At 44.2% G+C, this 14,264-nt stretch overlaps 1 protein-coding gene across 8 annotated transcripts in view; it reads right to left on the bottom strand.

The window, feature by feature from the left end:
• The window catches only part of LOC109875543 (breast carcinoma-amplified sequence 3-like), a 314,869-nt gene that overhangs the window by 287,175 nt on the left and 13,430 nt on the right, over positions 1-14,264 (bottom strand). For all 8 annotated transcript variants that reach the window (XR_004203964.1, XM_031795791.1, XM_031795790.1 and 5 more), the window contains exons 6-7: positions 13,436-13,517; positions 10,264-10,336 (exon numbers count right to left, since the gene is read on the bottom strand). Coding sequence is in view for 7 of the 8 variants with exons in the window: in XM_031795791.1 (XP_031651651.1) it covers positions 10,264-10,336; positions 13,436-13,517 (155 nt within the window). In the remaining variant the exon portion in view is untranslated. The remainder of the gene's footprint in view (positions 1-10,263; positions 10,337-13,435; positions 13,518-14,264) is intronic.

Raw genomic sequence — 14,264 nt, 5'->3', positions numbered from 1 at the left:
TCTGTGTGAGTGTCGGGTGTATGTACCAGCGGGAGTGTCTGACGTTGTGTGTGCGCGCATTTCCCCTGTCATTTCCTGTAAGAGGCAATGGGGAAGATAAAGGAGGTGACAAGAGTTTTGGGTGACCTCCATTCAGTTGTCCATAGCAGCCGGACATAATACTGATCTGCTGCAGGCCTTACACTAAGGCATATTATGATACTCTCTGGCACAGCAAGGATAGCATTACCAAACTGAGTACAAGAATTGAGATTAATAGAAAAATACAACTTCTAACTTGTTTTCTGGCGGCTCCTCCATCGATTTCAGCGTTATCACCGGGGTCAGATCAATCTAATCCAAATGCTTTTTACGAAATAACAGGCGCCCGGATTGATTCACTCATGGGGACAATGATGTCCCGCCCGTCCCTCTATTACAGAATCAAAATGGCCCCCGGTTGAATTGTTTTGGCCTGGGCAGTATTTTAACAAATGGCGGTGTTCTAATGGAGCCAGGGCAGGATCAGCTGTAATGTGATTTCCTGGTGCTGGGGCTGCGGAGGCGTGGGTTGAAAGCCAGGCTAAATCATCATTATCATTGATCAGGGCTAGATGTCAGTCCAGTAACATGTTAAGGTGACACTGAGCGCCCTCTTCCGCCTCAGTAATAGGACTGTTATTACGGCCTATGAGATCAATGTGTCAATTACTATTTACTGGGATTGGCCATTTTGGGTCTGAATTGATGCAGAGAGTGGGAAGGAGACTGAAGCAGTTGGGAGAGAGAGTGAGGGAGAGAGAAAAAGAAAGAGAGCGGGGGAGAGCGAGAGATGAGATTGTAAAATCATAAAAAAAGTTGAGATTGTGTCTAAGCATGTACACACACACACACACACACACACACACACACACACACACACACACACATTGAAATAGAGGTACACACACTACTGAGGCAACGGCCATGACCTTTGGAGTCTAAGCCTGCTGAAGTGGAAACAGTTGGTCTTGGCCCAAGTCGACTTCTAACATGAAGGGTTTCCCTCATATAACAGCAATCCTAAATGACTGCTAATTACTGGGTAGTAGGCTGTAAAGCAGCCAGACAGAGATCCACACCTGCTACATCCATCTATCTCCACCTCAAACGGCCACTAGGCAAGCTAGTAAAAACAGACGTGTACGTCCTATACGGCACCCTATTCCCTATATAGTGCACTAATTTTGACCAGGGCCTATTCCCTATATAGTGCACTAATCTTGACCAGGGCCCTATTCCCTATATAGTGCACTAATTTTGGTCAACAGTAGTGCACTATCTAGGGAATAGGCTGCCATTTGGGATGACACCATGTTTCTGGGTCTCTTGACCGTCCAGCACAGCTCTGTTTTATCTGGCCTGCTATAGACTAGCTACTGTACCATTTTGGAAAATGTATTCACAACAGAACGGTTATATGACTTTTACAACCGAGGCAGTCTTCATTTTAGCAACACATCAGTTTACAATGGTTATTATGTACATTATGTCAGATGCATGCCATTTAAATCACGAGAGAGTGTTTTTTCCTGCATGAAAGACGTCTTTAACATGTGTTATTTTAGCTTCAACACGACGGCGCTGTGAGCTGGGCTTGCATTTCTTCTCCGGGAAGGAACGTCTGGCTTCTGGTCAACGGAACCGGGAAGGTTATTATTTTATGAACCTGAGCGGAACCGATGGATAAAAACCGCACACTTCATGTGGCGGGCTGCAGTGGGCTAGACAGCAGGGGAACTGGGGAAGCCTTAAAGGGGAATTAAAAAGCAAGCAAATAAATGCATTTACAAGGAGGGGGACGTCACCACGTTTCAGACTGCAGCTCAGAGCTGAGCCCTTTACGAGTTCCCTGAATACGAACAGACAATTACAAGCTGAGGAAATGCTAAACAAATACAGCCTGGGCCTGGTCCCTGGAGTCTCTGCTGGAAGGGTGGAGGGGACAGGGTCAGAGTGCCCAGAGACTAGGAATGCCACCCGGGTCATAGACCACCTACATATCAGCCAATGGCTTTCAGTGCAATAAACAATAGGCCTTTGGGTGCATTTTATACAATAGTGACCAAGACTAGAGAGTATTTATATTATATCTATATACTATCATCTGGGTAAGTGTTGGGATGTGCATACACTATGGGTGAACCATGTAGGTAGAAAAACATGTTACAAGTAAAGCCTGGACAAATTGGTTGAACTAATCTTTGGACTGAGATCAGCCTGGTGAGTCATAGATTTATAACAGTTACTTCTACACACACACATGAAAACAATTACTCAATTTCATAGGCATCAAGTGAGGTGGGTGGTACTGGAAGAAAAGAGACAAATTCTGTCACAATATTCACTAAGTTTCCTTCTCTCGCTGACTACCCCTCCCTCTCTTTCTCAGTCCTCCTTTCCCCTCCTCCTCTGTGGAACACAACCCTCAACACACAACAAACGCCGGCCACATCAGAGGCAGCTCGGGGGGGGAGGGGGCTGTGATTCCGGCACGCCGCTGGCATTAGCGGGAAAGTAATTAGGGTAAGAAGTTCAACCACAGCTCCATGTCTGCAGCCCTGCCAGAAATACATTTCCTCCTCATTCAGTACATTCACCACCAACAAGCATATTGGAAACACATCGCCACGCCAGAGTGTGTGTGTGTGTGTGTGTGTGTGTGTGTGTGTGTGTGTGTGTGTGTGTGTGTGTGTGTGTGTCTGCGCTTGCACAAATCCCTTGGTCAAACCCTAGTCTATTGGCACACTGGTGCAACAAAAATCGCCATCAAAAACAGTCAGTTTAAGCTAAAGATCTATTTTTGCATAGGCTGCGTCTCAATCCACAGCATCCACCTATGTAGCCCTTCTGTATCTGCTGTGGAAAGTGGCAGAACTAACTCTCTGTTTCTCAGACCTGGAGACATCTCGGAAATTGTAGCATCCAAACAGCATCTGGTCAAGTGTGCTTTCACTCCTATACTTCAGCTGTGACACCGAGAAGCACAGTGATGTCAAATATCCTATAGTAAAATACTATAAAAGTAGCAGCATATGTTCAAGTTTAAACAATGTACTCACGGCAGACTACCTACAAGGAAGATTGAACAACACCACGACAAGTCAGCCAGAAAGGGTATTATTAACAAAAAATACTTTCAAATCTGACAGGGCTTTAAAACCAAGGTAATTCAACCTGTATGCTTTATACCGAAATGCTTTGATGTCAAATACACAACATGTTGCCTCTGTCCAAAATGGTTATGAACACTACTGAGGAGTGCACTTTGTGATAACACATGGAGTTGTGCTTTACAGTCAAGTGTCAGATGAGAATTGAATACTACTAAAATTATATTTCTATAAAGTAATACTACATTATTAACACGAAAATGAACAATTGCGCTTTGAATAAATGTCAACGAGCCTTGTCGGTAATTAACAATACAGATATAGGCTACCTGCCCTGCAGCATCTTAAAAAAGAAAATAAGGAAAATTGCTTTAAAACTCTTCAAAAGGCTTGGGTCTTCCTATCCTTGGAGACCTTGAGTTATACGAGTGTCCCAGTCTGCACGGAACACACAGAGGACAGACAGAGCACAGATCTAAGCAGAAGTTAGCTGCACCTGGACTGGACTGTCTGAGAGGAACGGTCAACAGGGAGAGGAATCCATGACACGAGATGGATGAATCCCAAATGGTACCCTATTACTTAAACAGTATAGTACACTACTTCTGACAAGGGCCCACGGGGCTAACCCTAACCATGACAGGAGAAAAGAGACTGTGTGCTAAATAGCATAGCATCCCCCTGGTCCATTTCTTACTCACATGCAGAACAACAGCTTCCTGGTGGAGAGAATGTATTGGTAACTAGAGAGTGCCATGTTCAAATCCCTAGTGAGGTACAGTATGCTGAGGTTTTCTTTACCAGATGAGATACTCCATCTGGTTTCCATCCATTCACTGCTTGTCATCCTCACACACCAAAGTAATTGCAGTTGGAAGTTACTGGTATGTGATATTTGGGGAAAAGAATACACTACTTCCCTTAATAGAAATATAGGGCATATTAATACATAGTGGCTAAAATTCTAAGTTGATGAACAACACCTTCAGTATTACAAAACTGAAACACTCTGATTAGATTTTTTACATTAGTCATGAAAGGACTGTAAAACATACTGCAAAAAAGCTGAATGAACTGTGGACTGAAAAGTATTTATGCCTCATTGTGACCTGTAAAAAAAAAACATACCACTTAATTTAAACTCACTTCCCATTTGAAGGGGGAAACTGGCGAGGCAGAACATATTTTCGGGCCGACAGAAAACAAACGTTGAAGTCAAAATCAACGCTTCGAAATGAAGCCAGAGACTGCCCTCTGTAAGCGCTGAGTGTGTGTGTGTGTGTGTCTATGTGTAAATGTAAGTGTGTGTGGCCTAAAATTAAAAGGTGATTTAGTTGAGATTACAGGCATTCCCATTTTCACAGACTAACATTACAAACGGTTCTGGAATGATTTCCTCAGAACTCTTAAAAACAGCATGACATTAACACCCACAAATTGAAAACTAACAAAAGCGGGAAATAAAGAAAAATGTCCCTATTTGAGCTTTATCTTAATCATAATAAATTCTGTGGTTGGCTGGACCGCAAAAGACAGCACTGTGACTGTAGCGGTGTCCCCGCTGGGGAGTGAGTGTGTGTATCATGGAGACTAAGGCCTAATGCTGGTTTCAAAAGCATCACTTCCCCAAATCCCCATAATCTGGTGCCTCTTTAATACAAACGCTCTGAGATTTACCCTTTAATACACTTTAGAGAGGGATACCTCGCGTTTACCATGGCTAAACCTGTCATGAAAATAGCAATGAAAAGCACAGCTTAGAACCACAATAGGCTTTCCCTTAAGTCTCTTCGAAAATGTATGGTGGAATGAGTGGGGTTTTCCCTGCAATACTGTAATTAATATAAAGGCATTAGGTGACAACAGGACTTAATGGATAAAGCTTTGGGATATAGACAAAATTAGGGACATGACATTATCCCTCTCTTGTAGGATCAATCTCACTTTGTTGTTGACGGGTGTCATTTAAAATTACACATAGCTTTCATCTTCCTGCGTCAGATTAAAAACTGTGTGCTAAATGTGTCTGTAATGAATATTGAGATAAAGGGCATGACACCGGCCTGGTTGTTGAGGTGTGAAAAGCCTTGACCCTCGAGCCCTGAGTTATAAGGGACAGGTCCATGGGAGGTTCACAGGAGCCAGATGCAGAGCTGTGTCCTGGTGCTGAAACCATGTCTTGAAAGGTCTAGCAGCAAAAACACTGGTTATGGTAAATATTGAATAAAATAAGTGTACAAGTAAACAAGAAAAACATGCACTGTATCCTCCTTCACTGGTGCTGACTGTTTCCAGGCTGCTACTGGCTACAGTCTGGGAGGTAGCCATGGTGAGCTTCTCGTCACCCACGGGGGAGTCACAATGTGTCGTGGCCGGGCGGAACCCTCCCAAAATACGAATCCATCCGTAATCTCCATGGTGACATTAGACTATTTGTCAAAAATAAATTATAATAAAAAATTTAAGTCATGCCCACATCCTCTGTGCATCTGGAAATTTGGGGTGGGCGTACAGGGAAGTAAGGGGCCCTGGTCAGAAGTAGTGCACTATACAGTATTTGCAATACAAAAAAAGTGATAACAAAAGCACGTTTCTTCTTCCCTGCTGAACTTTTACCCTGGGAGTGTATGTATGCTCCAACTCCTAAAAACACCAACAAACAGTTAGCATGCAGTTAGCATGCCTCCACCATCCACCCCCTGCCTCTGTGATTTACATTCACTGACAAAGAGCAGTCTTAAAATGTTCTGAATGTTAATACCTGCGGACATAATTAAAATGAAAGAAAATAATAACAACATACTAGCAGCAGCAGGGGCTGGAAACACAAATCCTTTCCAGATACTATGTGAGGAGGAGGCAGACCAGAGCCCAAGGGCTGCCACAGGATGGCACACAGGCATTCTTTACTAATTCCCCCACTGGCGCAGAGCGTGAAGGGACACATATGTACTTTGCCGTCAGGAAAATCACTCGATCTATAAATTGTTTTGGCTTAACGCATAATCCTTTCCATTGATAAAATTATGTTGAGTGCGCCTGGCTAGAAGTTCACAAATACAAGGATAGGCACAGATGCTTTTTGACTTTCTAGTTTTCCTTTAATTTGCAAATCTTGTAATCTAAGCCTAGAGCTGACTGAACCAACTTCAAAACCAGCGCTGCTCTCGCGGCCAAGACTCCAATCTGTTTTCCATTTAAGTGTCAAGCCGGCATCCTTTTTGCTGGTTGACAAAAGCTGTTATTTAAAATGATTATATGCTAAAAACTGTGTGAGGACCTTAGTAAGTTTACGAACGTCCCGAACGGAAAAACTGTGCTGCGGCCATAGGGGAGTTTCTCTCATCTTTTAATGTAGTGTTATTTACCAAACACTTCTGTCGGTCGGGGGTCAGGACGGCCCCAGTCTGGATGTGCCATTCAGCCAGATGTCAGGGTTTGGGCTTTTCAGCAGCAAGCATGTTTTCAGAATTAGTGCTGAGCATCAGTCACTGGGCGAAGTAGCCAAACCCTCCCTGTTTGTATTCCTCTCTCCTTGTCAGCCAGGACACATTCAGAAGACTAAAAGTCAGTACAGAGGCCGAGGAGGGGCCAGGCAGAGCCAGAATCTGTGGCAGAAGGAGAGAGAGAGGCAGCAGAGGGGGAGAGAGGTAAAGGCAGCAGAGGAACAGGCAGTGTTCCTTTAAAAACATGGGGAAGGTGGTCTCCATCAAAGCCCAGCCGAAGACAGACTTCCTTATTTCATTTCCTGGGGAGGAAATATCGAGTTATGTTTTCGCTGTTCTGGAAGAGGGGAAAGGGGGAGTTCACAACAGCCTTTGCAGGGTATGGAGAGAAGAGCGCAGAGCAGTCGTCTGTGGTTCTCTCTTACCTTTGCTCCCTCTCCACCAGCCAGCCATTCCCCACTCCTCCGGCTTCCCAAGGTGCCACATATCTTCTTAATCTCCTCTCTCCTTGCCTTCCTCCCTCTCTATGTATGTATTTGGGGGGGCTTGTGGTGCTGTTACTACCCAGCTTTCAAATGTACTTAAGATTTGTACCTCGTAACATCAATGTGAGGCAGTACAACCAAGGGCCCGAGCCGGTCTCCCCCTTCCTTTCCACACATTTTAAATGGGAAAACATCATAAAGATTGACACCCTGGCGAAAGAGACAGGACATTCCATTAGCACATGGAAGTTTCAAATCTCTTCTCCTCCCCGCTCATCTCCTCTCTTCTTTTACCTGCTCCCCTCTCCTCCTCTCCTCTCCCCTACCCTCCCCTCCTCTCCTCTCCTTTCCTCTCCCCTACCCTCCTCTACCCTCTTTCTAGCGAAAGATCAAAACAACTACTTGACCTGTTGTTTCCTTGTTAAATCAGGCATTTGAGGAAGGATGGATGGGAAAGGGAACTCATGTTAAGGCTTCGTCTGAAATGAGAGTCAATCCCTATATAGGGTACTACTAAATTGGGTGTCATTGCAGACGTAGTCCGAGTATGCAAGTCACGTTGACATGTTGTGCAATCCGGTTCCACTGTGGGTCTGTCTGTGACCAATCAGTGAGAGGGAGGCCAGAGAAATACAACGACTAGACCAGACATGAGTCTATTATCATACATATACTAACTTCTTAGAAGCATCGAGCCCAATAAAATAAAACTATGCCTTGTTGCCAACTGACGCACATCACACCTACCAGTGGTCATGGTTACCAGCAGCCATGGTTAGCACATGTGGAAACTGGATTACAAGTGTGTGTGGCGCAGATCAACTTTGACCCATCCAGAGAAAGGCTATTGATTTGGCTTGAGAGTTAATGGACTGTAACGCTATTTGATGTCATCAGGAACAGCAACTTTCTTTCAATATTGGAAGGCCCTGTGCTTGTACATAGAATTACATATAAACTCACATTATCGGATCTGTATGGGCTTGTAGTGTAAAAAGCCCCGCAGCGGTCTAAGGCAATTGCATCGCAGCGCTAGATGCGTCACAACAGACCCGGGTTCGAACACAGGCTGTATCACAAACGGCCATGATCGGGAGTCCCATAGGGCGGCACACAATTGGCCCAGCGTCGTCCGGGTTAGGGGAGGGTTTGGCTGGGGATGCATTACTTGGCTCACCACGCTCTAGCGACTCCTTGTGGCAGGCTGGGTGCCTGCAGGCTGACGAGGTCATCAGTTGAACAGTGTTTCCTCCGACACATTGGTGCAGCTGGCTTCCGGGTTAAGCGGGTGGGTGTTAAAAAGCGCGGTTTGGCGGGTCATGTTTCGGAGGACGTATGACTCGACCTTTGCCTCCTGAGCCCATTGGGGAGGTGCAGCGATGAGACAAAATGTGACAAAATGTGGTAAAATACAAAGTATATATATATATATCACACAGTTGAAGTCGGAAGTTCACATACACCTTAGCCAAATACATTTAAACTCAGTTTCACAATTCATGACACTGAATCATAGTAAAAATTCCCTGTCTTAGGTCAGTCACAGGATCACCACTATATTTTAAGAATGTGAAATGTCAGAATAATAGTAGAGAATGATTTATTTCAGCTTTTATTTCTTTCAACACATTCCCAGTGGGTCAGAAGTTTACATTCACTCAATTAGTATTTGGTAGCATTGCCATTAACGTTCCGGGTAGCCTTCCACAAGGTTCCCACAATACATTGGGTGAATTTTGTCCCATTCCTCCTGACAGAGCTGGTGTAACTGAGTCAGGCTTGTAGCCCTCCTTGCTCGCACAGGCTTTTTCAGTTCCGCCCACAAATTTTCTATGGGATTGAGGTCAGGGCTTTGTGATGGCCACTCCAATACCTTGACTTTGTTGTCCTTAAGCCATTTTGCAACAACTTTGGAAGTATGCTTGGTGTCATTGTCCATTTGGAAGGACCCATTGGCGACCAAGCATTAACTTCCTGACTAATGTCTTGACTAATGAGATGTGGCTTCAATATATCCACATAATTTTCCTGCCTCATGATGCCATCTATTTTGTGAAGTGCATCAATCCCTCCTGCAGCAAAACACCCACAAAACATGATACTGCCACCACCGTGCTTCACGGTTGGGATGGTGTTCTTCGGCTTGCAAGCCTCCCCTTTTTCCTCCAAACATAACGATAGTCATTATGGCCAAACAGTTTGATTTTTGTTTCATCAGACCACAGGACATTTCTCCAAAAAGTATGATCTTTGTCCCCATGTGCAGTTGCAAACCGAAGTATTGCTTCTTTATGGCGGTTTTGGAGCAGTGGCTTCTTCCTTGCTGAGCGGCCTTTCAGGTTATGTCGATATAGGACTCATTTTACTGTGGATATACACACTTTTATACCGGTTTCCTCCAGCATCTTTACACGGTCCTTTGCTGTTGTTCTGGGATTGATTCGCATTTTTCGCACCAAAGTACGTTCATGTCTAGGAGTCAGAACGCGTCTCCTTCCTGAGCGTTATGACGGCTGCGTGGTCCCATGGTGTTTATACTTGCGTACTATTGTTTGTATAGATGAACATGGTACCACCTTCAGGCATTTGGAAATTGCACCCAAGGATGAACCAGACTTGTGGAGGTCTACAAAAACATTTCTGGGGTCTTGGCTGATTTCTTTTGATTTTCCAATGATGTCAAGCAAAGAGGCACTGAGTTTGAAGGTAGGACTCGAAATACATCTACGTGTACACCTCCAATTGACTCATTATGTCAATTAGCCGATCTGAAGCTTCTAAAGCCATGGCATCATTTTCGGGGATTTTCCAAGCTGTTTAGAGGCAGTCAACTTAGTGCATGTAAACTTCTGACCCACTGGAATTAGTGAATCAAAATGAATGATAAGTGAAATAATCTGTTTGTAAACAATTGTTGGAAAAATTACTTGTCATGCACAAATTAGATGTCCTCACCGACTTGCCAAAACTATAGTTTGTTAACAAGTCATTTGTGGAGTGGTTGAAAAATGAGTTTTAATGACTCCAACCTAAGTGTATGTAAACTTCAACTGTATATATACACATATATACCCACACACTTTCGTGGATTCAGTCAAGTCAGTCGCTGATATCAGACACCACCTTCCAAACTGCATTTCCCAGCATAACCCATCCCATATCCCAGGAAGCGATGTGATGAGGGATGTGTACTGTACTCACCCCAAGGACCCAGTGCTCTTGCACACCCCCAGGAGAGGCCTCTTGTCCACAAAACCATCAATCATCAGCGGACCTAGGAGGAGAAGAGAGAAGGATGATGAGGGACTGACCGAGAGCAGTGAAAAAACTGACCAACACAAAGAGGAACATTCATCATTAGGGGGCCCTATGCATGCGAGACAGGCCTGTTGTGTAGTGGGCCCGGCCCAGCCTGCCAGAGCCACTCACTCCGCTTAACCAACACTACCCGCAGCAGGATGCGTGTTGATTACATTACAACAGCAGCTCTGTAATCAAGTTATACCCCCAAAAAACTCTGGAAGAGGAAATGGAGACAAAATATAAAATAGAACAAGAGAGACCCTCTCATTCCTGTCAACTTGGGAGGACTCATCCCCACCAACCACAAAATAATGCCCAGGTTCACATGAAGACCTATGGGGATCAAATATATTAACATACCAGCATGGAAGACATTAAGAGGAGAGAGACAGAGGGCCAGAAATAGCACTCTGCGCAACATGTTGAACTCAAACCATCTTTCCCCTCGGTATGGAGGAGAGGAACAAGAGGGGGAAAAAGAAAGAGAACGCCTTCAAAGCTGAGGAGGGTTTTGTCTCCCTCTGTGTTTAATTCTTTTGGTTTTGGAGGGGAAATTACAGTATGGTAAAAGCCAAGTGGGCAGAATTTAGATTCAGTAAAAAATGGCACCCTATTCCCTACATTGAGCGCTACTTTTGACCAGGTCCCATAGGGCTCTGGCCAAAGTAGTGCACTATGTAGAGACTAGGGTGCCATTTGGAACACAAATTTAGGGCGGAGGAGAAAACATGTTGCATTAAGTCTACAGAGCCCATATTTCCCTTAATTGTCACATTCTTAAAGATGGTGTTGGGAGGGAGGGAGTGGAGGGATGCGGTGTGTGTGTGCGTGTAGTGGGAGTCCAGATTGAAGAAGATGTTAGGCCTGTGGAGGGGAGTCATTTAGCCCTGACAGTAATCACTGTGAGTTCCTGTGGTGTGACCGTGCCGTGTGGGAGATCCAACATGCCGTCCTCAAACCCCTAACACTCCCAAACACAGCCTTTCTTCTGCACTCATATTTCTGTCATCAAACATCACAACGGGGTCACCATATTGAGCTGTAGGCAAATATGATTCCCCCGAAAGACCAAAGGGTTTCATTTGAACAATGCATTTAGGAAAATAAACAGTTTCTGTAAATACAGTCAGGAGAAAAAGATCTAAGATCTCATTACTAGTGTTGACTACGCTTTGATTATGAGTGGACTGTCATTTCAGAGATATAGTTTAGCTCATTCGACATACAAATTCGACAATTGTATGTTTGAGCGTTGACTGTATGCGCATCTACATTTGCCCATTCGACATTCGTATGTTTGAGTGTTGAGTGCGTGTTTCTCATTTATAGAGAAAGGCAAGTCTAAAGTTAACATGTTTTCTGTTATAAATTATAGAATTTCCAGAGCGGTTTCAGTAATTAGGGCTTTAATATGGAGGCTGGGCATCTGGGTCATAGGAGTTCAGGTCCAGCACAGAGGACCAAAAAACACAATACTATTACTGACATCCACTCTACTGTTCAAGAGATCAACAAAGGACTCATACATATTAGGATCACTTGTCATCAATGCTCATCTATTGTATTGTGAATCATTTTGGTAGGTGTATGTATGGTCTATACCAGAGGACGGAAGAAAAGAGCATAAGTTACAAACTCTGGGATGCTGGACTGATAAACAGAACGCTCTCTTCGGAAAACTGCAACTTCCGCCTCTATTCCGGGAAGGGGCCTTTTGCCTTTTTTGAACCGACACCTATTTTCAGGACTTTCCAAAACCGCCCACCCAGGATCCCAACTAAAACAATTGGTCTTTTAACAGCTCACCACAGTGCAACACTGTTTGCGCCCGGCTGGGTATAACAGATTGCAATCAGTGTCTCTCTCTCCCCCGCTAGTACAATTCATTTTTATTTTAGCGGTCAGAGAATCACTCCTCTCATGTGTTGCGTATCTGCTGCTTCTTATTACTGTCTGTGGCTTTCATCCCCGTCCAGGGCCCTTTCAATGCTGTCATTGTGCATTGTTGAAATCTGCCAAAGGACCGGAACACAGAGCAAGAACAAAAAGCTGATTTTCTCACCAGAACGCCACATGCTGGAGTTTTGTGCTTTTCACTTAATTTCTGAATTATACCTGCAGTGACAGAAAATTCTAACTTCATGCCTGGATAATAACTCATTGGTGGAACGAGGGAAATCAAATTGTGTACCGGCTTTAGAGGATGTGAATGCTTATGCTTCTATATTAGATAAAACTGTGTCTGTCTGTGAGAGCGGTCCATAGGCAATCTTGAGGTGATATTTCCTCTCTGTTTTCCTTTTGAAGTCTCTGGTTGAACATGATTAGATCAAAACCTTGGACATGTTTTTCCCTGGCCTGCTTCTCTTCCATACCTAACCTTTAGAAATGCTATTACCCCTGTAATACAATGCGGCCAATGAGTTACTTGTGCGAGAAATGCTGGTGGGGGGGGGGGGCTCTGGCACTTCATTCTGAGCCAGCTGAGGCCAACAGTAATCATTCTTACAGGACTGCCTTTAATATTAGGATAGGAACAGGAAGAGAGGGGCTCCTGACTATTGACAAACCGGGTAGTCTTTAATTAATGCATGGTATATCACTGCAAACACAAACAGCATAAATTGTGACACACTTAACTTCGTGTCAAGAGCGGTCCTTGAGCGCTGGCGAGAACAGATTTGAGTTTAAGCGATTGCATTTTTTACGGAGGAGGAGAGATTCATGGCCGTGTTGAAACCCACATCAGAGGAAAAACAAGACCAGTATCCTTCAAAACGCATCAATTCAACTGCAGAGCGTTTTTCTTCCACTTTGTAGATTGGGTGGACAAATATTGACTAACGTGGATAGACAGAAGGTTCATGTGGCATGACAAGCTGAAAACAGCTGAGCTTTTCTACTGATTTCTAGAATGACAGCATCTTGGGGACTTGAGTCGCTGGGAACGACGTCGCTTACAATGTGCATCACATTCAAAGACAGTCCGATGTGAACCCGTAGAACGACATAAAAACGAAATGTTAGGGTACACCAAAAAGACGGCAGAGGTAAGCAGGTAGATACTCACTGATATGGGGCGCCGGCAGGATGTGGGCAGCTCTCACAGGTCCGTGGCGCACAGAGAAAAGCTCCTGGGCCTCCCCACCCAGCTACAACAGAGAGGGAAAAAAAGAATAGAGCAAGATCAACAACAATATAACAAGTAAATGTAACAAGTCAAAAGCTTTGAGACTATATTACAGTGGCTGGTCAGCTTTTTCTCCCAGCCTTCTGATATACATGCATACAATGAACGTCTAAAACCATTCATTTACTCTGATTGCTTTTAAATAAAGGAAAGGAAATTTAACAAATGTATTATTATTTTTTAAAGGCTTTAGTTGGTGTGCAAAAGACGACATTGTTATTTTACTGTGGTTGCGGTGTCGTTTCGTCAAAGACACTTGGACAAGCGAACACCAGCTGAACAGAGGGAATAGAGCTCGGCAGGGGGGAAGCCCGCCTATACAATGTTAGGGGAAACACTTGATAAGAAACGGTTAACAGTTGGCCATAGTCAGCAGGGCTGGAGTTGTTCTTTCTGATGATACTAAACTCCATGCGCTGAGTGGGGTGACCACTAGTTAAGAGAGATAGTGTCTTTATTAAGCGGTCACTACGATAATCAATACGGCCATACTTCCAATTAAGCCTCAGTGTTCTGAGGAGCCAAGTCAGCTCCACATACCTACAGTACTGATAGAATTATCAACGCTACACAATCACAAACGTACAGCTCCGGTTTGGATGGAGGCTAAAGGGTTAAGAAGTCGGCAGCAGGGCAAAGTCAAAAGACAATGTGGGGGCCCCTGACCGGAACAAAGAGAGATTTGTTCACACTGTAAGCAAAATAATCT

Source organism: Oncorhynchus kisutch, linkage group LG18 (assembly GCF_002021735.2).
Source record: "Oncorhynchus kisutch isolate 150728-3 linkage group LG18, Okis_V2, whole genome shotgun sequence".
Classification (NCBI taxonomy): domain Eukaryota; kingdom Metazoa; phylum Chordata; class Actinopteri; order Salmoniformes; family Salmonidae; genus Oncorhynchus; species Oncorhynchus kisutch.
This window is presented reverse-complemented; position numbering and strand designations above follow the sequence as displayed.